This window comes from Uranotaenia lowii, chromosome 3, assembly GCF_029784155.1.
Source record: "Uranotaenia lowii strain MFRU-FL chromosome 3, ASM2978415v1, whole genome shotgun sequence".
NCBI lineage: Eukaryota > Metazoa > Arthropoda > Insecta > Diptera > Culicidae > Uranotaenia > Uranotaenia lowii.
The window spans coordinates 18,869,015-18,882,908 of NC_073693.1; the positions used below are offsets into that span (position 1 = coordinate 18,869,015).

Genomic DNA, 13,894 nt, shown 5'->3' on the forward strand with positions numbered 1-13,894 from the left:
TTTGTCATTTTTGTGATTTTTGTGATTTTTGTGATTTTTGTCATTTTTGTCATTTTTGTCATTTTTGTCATTTTTGTCATTTTTGTCATTTTTGTCATTTTTGTCATTTTTGTCATTTTTGTCATTTTTGTCATTTTTGTCATTTTTGTCATTTTTGTCATTTTTGTCATTTTTGTCATTTTTGTCATTTTTGTCAGTCATTTTTGTCATTTTTGTCATTTTTGTCATTTTTGTCATTTTTGTCATTTTTGTCATTTTTGTCATTTTTGTCATTTTTGTCATTTTTGTCATTTTTGTCATTTTTGTCATTTTTGTCATTTTTGTCATTTATGTCATTTTTGTCATTTTTGTCATTTTTGTCATTTTTGTCATTTTTGTCATTTTTGTCATTTTTGTCATTTTTGTCATTTTTGTCATTTTTGTCATTTTTGTCATTTTTGTCATTTTTGTCATTTTTGTCATTTTTGTCATTTTTGTCATTTTTGTCATTTTTGTCATTTTTGTCATTTTTGTCATTTTTGTCATTTTTGTCATTTTTGTCATTTTTGTCATTTTTGTCATTTTTGTCATTTTTGTCATTTTTGTCATTTTTGTCATTTTTGTCATTTTTGTGATTTTTGTCATTTTTGTGATTTTTGTCATTTTTGTCATTTTTGTCATTTTTGTCATTTTTGTCATTTTTGTCATTTTTGTCATTTTTGTCATCTTTGTCATTTTTGTCATTTTTGTCATTTTTGTCATTTTTGTCATTTTTGTCATTTTTGTCATTTTTGTCATTTTTGTCATTTTTGTCATTTTTGTCATTTTTGTCATTTTTGTCATTTTTGTCATTTTTGTCATTTTTGTCATTTTTGTCATTTTTGTCATTTTTGTCATTTTTGTCATTTTTGTCATTTTTGTCATTTTTGTCATTTTTGTCATTTTTGTCATTTTTGTCATTTTTGTCATTTTTGTCATTTTTGTCATTTTTGTCATTTTTGTCATTTTTGTCATTTTTGTCATTTTTGTCATTTTTGTCATTTTTGTCATTTTTGTCATTTTTGTCATTTTTGTCATTTTTGTCATTTTTGTCATTTTTGTCATTTTTGTCATTTTTGTCATTTTTGTCATTTTTGTCATTTTTGTCATTTTTGTCATTTTTGTCATTTTTGTCATTTTTGTCATTTTTGTCATTTTTGTCATTTTTGTCATTTTTGTCATTTTTGTCATTTTTGTCATTTTTGTCATTTTTGTCATTTTTGTCATTTTTGTCATTTTTGTCATTTTTGTCATTTTTGTCATTTTTGTCATTTTTGTCATTTTTGTCATTTTTGTCATTTTTGTCATTTTTGTCATTTTTGTCATTTTTGTCATTTTTGTCATTTTTGTCATTTTTGTCATTTTTGTCATTTTTGTCATTTTTGTCATTTTTGTCATTTTTGTCATTTTTGTCATTTTTGTCATTTTTGTCATTTTTGTCATTTTTGTCATTTTTGTCATTTTTGTCATTTTTGTCATTTTTGTCATTTTTGTCATTTTTGTCATTTTTGTCATTTTTGTCATTTTTGTCATTTTTGTCATTTTTGTCATTTTTGTCATTTTTGTCATTTTTGTCATTTTTGTCATTTTTGTCATCTTTGTCATTTTTGTCATTTTTGTCATTTTTGTCATTTTTGTCATTTTTGTCATTCTTGTTATTTTTGGCATTTTTGTCATTTTTGTCATTTTTGTCATTTTTTTCATTTTTGTCATTTTTGTCATTTTTGTCATTTTTGTCATTTTTGTCATTTTTGTCATTTTTGTCATTTTTGTCATTTTTGTCATTTTTGTCATTTTTGTCATTTTTGTCATTTTTGTCATTTTTGTCATTTTTGTCATTTTTGTCATTTTTGTCATTTTTGTCATTTTTGTCATTTTTGTCATTTTTGTCATTTTTGTCATTTTTGTCATTTTTGTCATTTTTGTCATTTTTGTCATTTTTGTCATTTTTGTCATTTTTGTCATTTTTGTCATTTTTGTCATTTTTGTCATTTTTGTCATTTTTGTCATTTTTGTCATTTTTGTCATTTTTGTCATTTTTGTCATTTTTGTCATTTTTGTCATTTTTGTCATTTTTGTCATTTTTGTCATTTTTGTCATTTTTGTCATTTTTGTCATTTTTGTCATTTTTGTCATTTTTGTCATTTTTGTCATTTTTGTCATTTTTGTCATTTTTGTCATTTTTGTCATTTTTGTCATTTTTGTCATTTTTGTCATTTTTGTCATTTTTGTCATTTTTGTCATTTTTGTCATTTTTGTCATTTTTGTCATTTTTGTCATTTTTGTCATTTTTGTCATTTTTTGTCATTTTTGTCATTTTTGTCATTTTTGTCATTTTTGTCATTTTTGTCATTTTTGTCATTTTTGTCATTTTTGTCATTTTTGTCATTTTTGTCATTTTTGTCATTTTTGTCATTTTTGTCATTTTTGTCATTTTTGTCATTTTTGTCATTTTTGTCATTTTTGTCATTTTTGTCATTTTTGTCATTTTTGTCATTTTTGTCATTTTTGTCATTTTTGTCATTTTTGTCATTTTTGTCATTTTTGTCATTTTTGTCATTTTTGTCATTTTTGTCATTTTTGTCATTTTTGTCATTTTTGTCATTTTTGTCATTTTTGTCATTTTTGCATTTAGATTTTTTTAATTTTTGAATTTTTTTTCATTTTTGCATTTTCATTTTTTATTTTTGAATTTTTGTCATTTTGTATATGAGAAACGAATTTAAATTTTTTAGTAATTTTCAATTTGACATATTCTTTAGTTATGATTATCAGTCTTTCAGTGTTGATTTTATTTTTAGTTTAGATATTTTACCAAATTTGTTATAAAGTGTTCTTTCAATAATTTATTTTGAGTTTCTGACGAAGTTTTCATTTTTTGCACTTTATTTGCTTTATTTTAGTTTTATTTTATTGTTTATAGTTACTTTTCTGATAGCAACAAATTTTTCGAATTCTGTTTAAAATTATAAGTTTTTGGATTCTTCTTTTTAAAAAATATAGATATGTTTACTAAATAAGTCTTAGTAAAATCATTTTTATTCCATACAAAAATATCTTAATAACATACTTCGAGTATAATCTACGATTTTCTCTTCACATCTTTTTTTCTAGTGGGGGGTAATTTTTTACTTATTAAAATTTTTAGACATATCGAACAGCTTCAACGTACAGTAAAGCGCAATTTGAAGCATCTAATAACCAGTGCTCGAAATTGCGCCTGCATGTAGACATTGATTTTCGATATTTTTTGTTCCATATTCACCACTGCTCGATTTCCACAATTGTACTGAATAAAACTTCGAGAAGTGGTGAATTAGAAAAAAATATCAAAAATTGAAGTCTTAAATTTATTTTTTTCTTTTACTGATTACCGATATGTATTACTAGGTATCATAGGACTGAATCTACGATTGTAGGTTATCAAAGATAAATAATAAATAATATATTAAGAATTCAATCCAAGAATTAGTGAAATTTTGTTGATGTATGTCAAATCCATTTTTTTTCTGGAATTTTCATCCTGTTGGATGATTCATCCCTAGAGTCATGTCAAATCCACAGTTAAATTCTGAACGTTTGAACGTTGGCATTCAACAACAAAATTCTACAAATAAAGTTTCGCTTTAAGTAGTGAATAGTCGATAGGATCAAAACCGTAAACGTACGTCAATTCTTTAAAGTAGTTTTGAGAATAACTTTTAAAAATAAAATTTAAAATATCGTATGGGAATATGTCATCATTTTTTGCAATTAATCTCTTATTGGTTTTGTTGTTATCCGCTTGTTTTTTTATTATCAACTTTCAACTAAAACTTGATAGACTCTGGACAACAATTTTTCGAAACCTTTTACTATATTTGTAGCATACATTTTTTGTCTTGCATTATCTCAACGCAATACATTTGTAAGAATAAATAGAACAGTTAAGAATTTTAATTAGGAATAAACAAAGACACAGGGGTTTGTTTGGAGATTCCGTGCAAACAACAATCACAGCTTCTCGACTTTTTTTTAGTTTTATCCCGAGGAGCACCAGGTTGATTTTTTGCATTTTTATAATTGGAATTATACAGTAGCAAGGATAAACGACGACGGTTTCATATCATGGGCATAAGGAAATGTGAACGTTTTTTTTCTAATATCATACGTGATAATAATTGAGTTTTGGTAACTTTATTCCACCAGTTTGGCGAAAGAGGATGCTGAAATCTTCGGTTTCCTGCTTTCGTTTTAACATGTAACGTTATATAGAGGGATTAACAGTAAAAGTGTTCTAAGATTAAACATAAAAAGTTACCAATTTGCTCTGCAAAGTACTATATAGCTTTGAACTAACTACTAAGATTAAAATCTTCAAACAAGTAACTTATAGGAATGGTTTTTTTTATTTTATCCGGATGATGGAGTTGGGTTAGATATTTTTGAGAATGAGACTGGATGAAGATGAGAATCATTGAAATGGGGGTTCTAGCAGCACAAGCGTGGATTTTTAGTCGACCTCGAGCTTCCGGAAGCTACCGATAACACCGGCTGCGATATCAGCATCGGTTGTGTCCTGCCAGAAGGCCGAGCTTTTGGTGATTTCGATCTGCATATCGTCTAGGGCGACCAGCTGATCCCGCTTGGCCTTGACGAAGGCTTTGAACTGGGCAATGCAATCGGCCATCGGAACACTGCCACCATACTCTTTGGGCAAATACTTTGGATTGACCTTGGTTTTCAGGTCGTCCATGGTCTTGTGAACGAAGACACGATCCTTCAGCTTATCACTTAGCACCGATAGGATGAATTCCGAAAGCTTGTTTGCGAACGGGGGAAGATTCACGAAATGGTTTTCCTTCTGACGCATCGGCAGGGAGTTCTGGACGCAGTGAGCTAGGCTTTTGATGTCGGCGAAAGACCAAATCCCCAGGAAGGCCATCGAGAGATCCGAATCGTCAATGATGTGGACATATCCGGCTATTTGAGATTCTTCTTCGTCCAGCAACGATTCCACGACCAAAGAGTGGACTCGAATCAGTTGGGCAGCTGTGAATCGGCTGGTGTCAAATTTTCCGGCACTGGAAAACACAATTTTCCTGCCACGCTCATCACGTTCCGGCAACGCAAACAGATAACCACTATCGATGATCGCTTCCAGATCCGGATCGTTAATGTCCAACTTGTGGAACCAATTCGGGTAAATTTGTCTTATCGAAAGGTACTTTTCCAACATTTCCGTTGCAGCTGGGATGCTGAACTTCTTCGTTCGCAAGAAACGCAGCAAAAATGGAGCATCCGTGCGGCAGGATTTGATTAGTGGGTGTTTGGCGATCCACTCGCGGAACTGCTTCAGGGCATTTTCCCGGATGTCGTCCTCCTCCCGCAGCTCATCCTGGGCCACCAGTTTGTATTTGTCCGCCAAGTTGAACGAGTAGCTGTCGTACGTTTCGGGCGCTTTGCTGAGGTTGAGTGCGGCTGCCACTGGAATGGAAGGAGAGGAGGAATCGTTAGAGATGAAATTTTTGTGGTAGGTTAGATAGATAACACTTGGTTCAAAGGTGGCTCCAGAGAGAACACTAAAAAATTTCTTTTCGATGACAGAACCTACAAAGTTAATGTAATTGTCATCAAAGCTGATGACAAGAAAAAAATTATGGTTTTGGAGGATTTACTTCAATAATTAGAAACAGTGTTGCACAATGCTGAGATATCATAATCTCATATCATTATCTTCCCACGATGAAGTAAACAAGTTTAATTTCGGTTTAAAGCATGAAGAATAATACTGAATACTAAAAGAAACCCTATATTTTTAATTAACAGAAACAGCGAGAAATGACCCATTACCAACAAAATCCTTTTAGAAAATTGTGTAAAAATGGCTCCAGACAGGCTTGTGCGAAGGACCCGTTTTGGGGGGGGTGGGGGGGGGGGGGGGGGGGAAAGAAACTAAATATGATTTCTAAAATAAGTTTCAGACAAGATAAGAAATTAATCACGATTTAAAATTGTTCAGCAAAACTGCACTAATTTTTGTTTATTAATCGTCTTAATAAACATTCCTTTTCTTCATTTTCAATTGAAGGCATTATTGAAAAATTCCGCTGTAATATTTTAAATTTGAAGAAATATTTAATCACCATTTGAATTGTGAAATCTTGATTTGGATAAAAATCCATTTTTAACTTCAGAGAATTTATTCGAAACACATATCTACTTGATGATTTAATTTAATTTGATACAATGAAGAATATCAATTTTGTTTCAAGAGTACCAGTGATGAAAATCAGAGATAAAATCATTTTTAATTTTGTCCAGTTATCAACCTAAAAGACTGAAATAGTTCATTTCTGAAGTTTACGATAATTACTTCAAATATTCATAAAACAACATGTTCAGTTCATCATTGAAAGCTTTTATTGCCAAAGTACAGGTTGGGAAATGGGTGATTTCGTGAATAATAAATAAGAAACTTATAAAAATAAATGGGTCTTAGAAAGGACAAAAGGTAGAAACTAATTTTTTTAAAATTAGATTATTAGGCTTATTATGTTTTCAAAACACAATAATTCAGGATTGAAAAACAATAAGAAGCTTATTTAAATTCTTTTAAAAGAAATTAAAAATGTTTGACTATGAAAACCGGAAAATTCATGTGACAATAAAAAATAAAAATAAACTATAAATTTCGGTAACGTTATTTGATTGTAAAACAAAATAAGACGTTAAAAAAGATACATTTCTAGTGCTTATGATATGGCGTTTATAAGTTTAAAAATGATTTAGTTTTAAGTGAAATCAATCATTGATAACTGATGCTCTAACAAATCTTCATGGAATTGAAATAAAAAACTGAATCCTTTTTTGTTTATTATATTTAATTTATTAATGAATAATAATGATGATGATGATGCATGACCTTAAAAAGAAAAATTCTGCAGTTTTTATAAACTTGGAATATTTTATTACAAGCGTGTCCGAATCTAGTAAAGAAATTTTAAATAGAAAAGATTAATTTTACCAATTTGTTGAACCCTACATTTGTTTTTCTCTTCAAAAAATCTTTAATTAGATTTGATTGAAATAGAATAACGTGAACGTGCTATAGCTTTTTTCGTAGAAACCAAAATTAGTTGCGATCTAGGGGAAGCAGAAAATTGATTTGAAGCCTTTTTTAAATTTTTTTATGTTTCAAAGATTTGTCAAAAAAGTAAAAAAAACTTCCTAAACAATTTTCACCTATTATTAAAAGAGATTTCAAAAACAAAGCTTTAAAGCTTAAAAGCAAAAACTATTCAAAATCATCTCTTAAATTCTTTGCACCTAGAAAAAATGTGAAATTTGACATTTCACATGGCTACCAACTTGTGAGGTGTAAAATTAGTATTCTATGAATGAATTTTGAATTTCAAATGGTTGGTTTCAAATGTTAAACTTGTTTTTTACACTTCTTAGTAAAAACCCTTTTAAAACGAAAGTTAGGGTTTTTGTGAGCAAAGATTTGAGTTTCAATACAAAAGGTATTGACCGAATTGCAACTCGAAATCTACAATTGATTAGGTTCAATTCCTGAACATCATAAAGAGCCGTAAAACGAAATGTTTTAGACCTAGAGAATGATTTAAGATGGAATTCCACCTGAGGCGAGCCGAATTTCTGACATGTTTGTCAAAACTTATTTTTAAACACCTTTTGGGATCAAGTGATTTCACGGTAAATTCATTTCTTGTACTGAAAATTATACTTGAAAAAAAATCTCCTTGGGGGGGTGGGGGGGTTGGGGCCCCCCGTTCGCAGGGCCTTGGCTCCAGAGGGTTCTGCTGTTTTATTGGTCCTTCAACCACAGTAATTCTGCCTCATCAGCCTTCATCAAGTATCTGCATTAGACCGCTGCTAAAATTGACTATTGACTCCCAAACGTTTTTTTCGATTTCTTTTGGGTCATTAAGCATCATTGTTAAATACCTAAGAGATAATTTGGTGTATTCCCGATAGCGCATCGATTTTCAATTTTCTATAGAAACTTTTATGTAAAAATAAACTTTTGCATTTCGAACAAACCCAGAATTTACTACAAATTTGCCAAATAAAGTGAAAAAAATCCGGGCAAAATACAGGCTTTTTTCAATGAAATCCGGGCAATCGGGTTGGTTTTTGGTAACTGACTTATTTCCATAATATATTTTGGCTCAAACAGTACATGAACTGAACAAAAAACCCAAACAAGAAATATTCTAGTATCTACTTCATTTGATTATTCCTTTTTAAGTTCTTTTCTATTAATAGTTTGAAACACGAAGTGCTAACTTTTGAAAATACGTCCTAAAATTTTTAAAATCGTAAGTTAAATTTGTTTAATGAAGTATTCAGTAACAAAATAGTTTACTTTCATTGTTGGTTAGGATCTTTGACTTTGTTGAATACTCTGGGAGATTTTGGTTATTTGTTTTGGGCAAAAAATAATTTTTTTTAAAAGAAAGTCATAAATTTGTTCGGAAAAAAAATTCTATGCTTAAATCAAGTAGGGTAGCATGGGCCACTTTTTTTCTTCGCTTCATAATTTCTTTATTATAAAAGATATAAAGAAAAAAATAAATGGAAAGGTTTTCTACATTTTTATGGTACCATTGGTTTTTTTTAAATAAAATAATTTCCACGTGTTCCGTCTGTTTAAAAAAAGGTTTTTTTTTGGATTTTGACAAATTTTGGGGAACCGTGGGCCACCAGATCCAAATTGATTAAATAACGTGCAAAGTTTATAACTTGTCCCAAAACTGGAATTTCATAATTCATTTAGTTATTTTAAAGCAATTTCAGATGAGGAAATAAAAATGAAAGTTGTGTATGATCGAATAATTCCTTAAACCTGGTTCGCGAACGTCTCGGCAAAATTCCTTATATAAGATGTACAAAATATTTTTCATAACTCTTCATTTGGCATAAGATAACTGTACAGATAAAAAATCGTATTTGTGTATAAAAACATGAAAATATTGGTAGCCCAAGATACCCCTCAAAACATTAATTACTTTCCAAATATCTGAGGCAATTCGATATTAATGTTGCGTTTCAACCATTTGATAAAATTAAAAATGTAATCTTTACAAAAACGAAAGACAAAATCCCAAAAAATAAAAACATTAATGAAGTATATGAAATAGAATGTGGGCAATGCAAAAAGTCATACGTTGGTGAGACTAGTCAGTTTTTAGAGAAACGAATCAAACAACATAAAACAACCGTATCAACAAAACAGATAAGCACTGGTCTAGTCCAACATTGCTTGGGAACCGGGCATTTATTTGACTTTGAAAATACTAACATTCTAGAACGTGTAACAGGCTACAATGCAAGAATAACTGCCGAAACATTCTATATCAAACTAAGAGATGATCAGAACGTAGTTAATAGGCAAAGAGACTCATGTAATTTCAAAACAGCTTACGACCCTATCATAACAAAACTGACACAAATAATGACAAGTAAAAGTAAACGCAAAACAAAACAAACCGAGCCAGAACAAATAGTATAGATGAAGGCCAGAAAATTGAAAGATTTATTTTAAAATTTGTTAATTAAGTGTAGGATTTAATTTCAAAATATAGTTTTAGTGTCCACTGGAGAGGAGCGAAAGCCAGAGTAGCTCGAAACGTCTGGACAACTGATAAAAACGTTTTTATTTTTTAAAACTTGCCGAAAAACGTCGATTAGATAACAAAAAAGATTCTGAAATTTTAACCTGAATTCAAAATTTAAAGTTTGACGACGATTTCTGTATCCAAATTGCAGGTCAGAAATTTTTAAATATCAGCCAAGAAGTGCAATTTGTTTCAGGGCCCTCAGTCATGAATCTTCAATTTAAACTTTCCTGTTTTTGGTTTGAATCAGAATACATTGTTTCACTTTTTTGTATTCTGACTTCTTCTTCAATTAAAAAAAATTAATTTCAAATAATCAATCTGATTCTGAGTTTTTGATTGTGGATCTCCAGTTAGAAGCTCTGTTAAGTGGACATTTTTCATAACAATTTAGTTTATAAATTTCGTATCTGAATGGTGAACAAAGAGTGAGGATGGTTTTTCCTTTTTTTCTTCATATTCGGAAATATATTGAAAATATATTTGAGATTTGAAAATTATTAATCTAAGTTTGAACGACATGCGAAACAATATTTGAACCAGGATTGCAGAAAAGTATTCCAATTTTTTTTACTTCTTATGATGATTCGAACTGAAAATCAAGAACCCCAAACTGAATACAGAATCCGAAAAATGAAAAAAAAAAATACAGATTTGATTTTAAAAATATGGAACCAAAACTTTCGAGGCATGTAACGGAATTTCTATCAATTAGTGACCAAAATTTTCAGCTTTGGCAGAATACTGAACCTAGAAGTAGTTTTCGAGATTTGGCATAAGTTTTGAATGAAGATTATTACTCTTGAATAACCCTACTCAATCATTCAGTTTGATTGGGAATTTGAAATATTGAGTGGGGGAGGAGGGTGTTTAACCCTCAAAACCCCACCGTTTCTACGGCCATGCTAAGATTTATTTTAGTGTAAAATTTCTTTAAAATTCCATCGAAATTCCTGAATTTCACAGAACGTAGAAAAAATTTGTCAAAAAAAACTTTCCATAACCTTTTACTCAAAAGTATCAACTAACCGCAGATTTTTTTTAAAGTTAATCATTAAGTTAAAACCACTTTTTTCAAAATCTTTGTAATATTCGACATTCTTGCAAAAATAGTGCACAAATTTCTTAAATAAATTTTCTTATTCACACGTCCATGTCCTCCCTGCGAATAAGGAAATATTGATATAAATCAGGGATTAACAAAAGGCAACCCGCGAAGGTTTTCTCAAATTGAATTTATTTTTGAACTTTGCCAACGATACTTGACTTTTTACATATATACACTTCACTAGGTCATATATGCATATATTCCACATCCATTCGGCCTTTTGGAATTTTTAACAATTTTCAAGCATTTAAAGTGTTCTTTTACAAGCAACAGAGCTATGTATAACTGCCATTAATCATCTAGCAAAACTCCCCTCCAAGTGGCGTCACCCGTCGCTTCAACCTTGGCCCTGGCATGGCACGATACCCACATTCCGTGACTTTTCTGGCATGTATCTCACTCGTTTTCCGTATTAGTAATAGATGGCCACCTAGCGTTATGTGCGTTAAATCCGCCCCGTACTAATCTGCAGTAGACGGAACTTTGAAAGTTTCCAGCGGATGACCATTCGCATGATGAATGACAAATGCGAACCCTTTTTTTGTTGCCGTTTTTATCGTGTGATATACACATATTTTCAATGTTTTGAAGAGAGACCTATTCTCTATCTGGGGACTATAGCTAGCTATTTATCAAAAAGTTCCATGTGGTATCGAGATGCCATCCCTGTCTAGAAAAATAGTTTTAGATTCATCAGTGATGGTAAACATATCAATTTTTACATGCTTCGTTGGAAATTTTTAACGAAATTATCCACTTTATGTAGCCTCACTGCACGGATATTATTTCTCATCGAAATTATCCATCACGAGCTGATGAGTGACAGACCATCATCCGCGACTGCCTTCGTCAAATGAAGGAATAATTATCATACGACTCGCAGTCATGTTCACTTTGGCACTCTAATAACTTCAATTTTCCATTGCGAGTGACCATATAAACAACTATGTCCACCTTGGGCCCAAAATCTTAGCTGACGCGCTTCGTGTGTACAACTATGAACAAACTAGATTGACAACCATTTACTTGAGTCAGTTCAAACTTCAAATTAAATATTTTTCACCTTTACCGGAACACTGGGTCATGGCAAGTGGGCTTGAATCGCATTTCATCAATTCTCAAGAGAATTAATCGATCGATGGGTTGATTTGAATTTGCAACCCTTAAAATGTCGCAAATAGCCGGCTTCTGAGCAAGTCGATGCCGGTAACCATTTAGTCGTATAATTCGATCCGAAAGCATGATTTCATTTTCTCGAACATACCTACACACCAAAAAAAAAAAAAAAACAAAAATGATAACGCAAAAGCAAGCAGCTGAGCGCACATGTTCACGTGTGAGCAATTTTCCATGCAATATCGATAGGTAGGACCTGAGTATTTATGCTCTCTGTTTTGCTTGGAGCGTACGCGTTAATCGAACCGGTTCTGCGTAGGCCTACCTGCGAGTCATGCGGCGAGTCATTCATCGCAGGCCCAACTCGAACGGTTGCGTTGATCGATTTCACTTTCAGTGTTGCGACATTGCGGCTCGCAATGACTGATTACCGCATACGAATTACATACCCCCTCCTGTGGTGAAGAATCATGCCCTATGCTTCCATCAACCGAACTTATAAATTTAAAATTTCTTAAGGAAATGAACATATGTTGAGCAAAAATAAAACTGGACGTAGAAGTATTGCACTGAGCAATAAAGCACAGTGCGCATGAAAAAGCATATTTTGTAAGATTATTTTTCTTTTAACAATACCCAATCATGTTTTTGGTAAATGCATTCATTTCAAGTTTAGTCACTGGAATGTACCCCCATAGAAAAGGTTCAAAAATCCAATGCCTATTTAGCAAATCTCTGTGCCGAAAATTCACTGAAATATGTACTGAACCAAATATGAAATTATTGGAAAAGAATTACTGGCATAGCAAAGTGATGCCATGACCACTACACATTCAAGCGGAACAAGAAAAACATTTTATGGGATTTTCATCCTACTGGATAATTCATCCCAAACAAAATTTGAAGCGAAACTCGAACTCACTCCACATTCTTATCTCGGCTTGACAGTCGGGTATCTTTCGCAGTGCACCATCTGAGTCGAGGATGACTGTCGTTTGGTCGGTGTTTTTTTATCCTCCTTTGGCTTTGATGGGAAAGGGATGATAAAGGGAAGGGAATAAGATGGGAATGTAAACTATATATTGTTTTCTATTATTCTATTATTGGTGTTTTTTTGCCGTCGGTTGGAAACAAAAGCTTCGTTCAATCGTAGGCAGAAATTGGTTTCTACTGGTTTCTGTCAACTGGTAGTTGTTCAATGAGCCAATTTTTTTGTTGAAACTAGTCAGGTCGTTCAATGAAGCAAGTTGAAATCGATCGAAACTAGTCAAATTCGATACAGCTCGGTAGGAGGATCCGTTGCGACCTGATAGAAATCGATCTAAGTCAATTGGAAAAAGACAGGTGATCAACCGTCATTTCATTTCTACCTGTTTTGACCTATTCCGACCCAACTTCATTCAACAGACTGAAAGATTTTTTTTCAAATGCCGATTTACATACACACACAGCACTCTGTACATCATTCGACAATTTCCTTGCTGGCTGATTGTTTCCATCTTGCTTTGTCTTGTGGTAGCATATGGGATAAGTTTTATTTAGTTTCTTTCAGACATATGCAATGCGATTGCGCCTGTTATGAGAAAGCTTGTTAATGCTGGTTCGGCATAGAATCTTATACCGATAATTCCACCTCCGAGGAAGATCATTATTGGAATAGAGTCTGATTTGTGAGTTCATAAATGCTTTCCTCCCTCGGTATTTATCAATGTCTTAGGAAAATTGTAGCATTGTAGGAGTACTTCATGTAGGGGAAAGTTGGGTAAGATGGACACAGCGGGTGAAACGGACACTTCCAGTATTTCAAAAATTACAGTTTTCGGCACAAATCTAATGATAAGAATAAGTGTTGCCAAAGTATATCAACACTTTCAAGACCATTTGTTGATTTACTGCAAGCAAGCTTTCAAAAAAGTAAATAAAACAAACAAAAACCTTGAGGTCGCATCATGTTATATAATTTTCTCTGCTCAGAAAACAGTCCATAACTAGCAACATTCCAACGATGGAATTTTTGTTAGGCTTCTCA

At 31.7% G+C, this 13,894-nt stretch overlaps 1 protein-coding gene across 1 annotated transcript in view; it reads right to left on the reverse strand.

The window, feature by feature from the left end:
* Positions 1–3,809: 3,809 nt before the first annotated feature.
* The window catches only part of LOC129755789 (clavesin-1-like), a 36,612-nt gene continuing 26,527 nt past the window's right edge, over positions 3,810–13,894 (reverse strand). Inside the window, exon 2 of the mRNA XM_055752444.1 lies at positions 3,810–5,484. Coding sequence (XP_055608419.1) covers positions 4,511–5,484 — 974 coding nt within the window. The 3' untranslated portion in view covers positions 3,810–4,510. The remainder of the gene's footprint in view (positions 5,485–13,894) is intronic.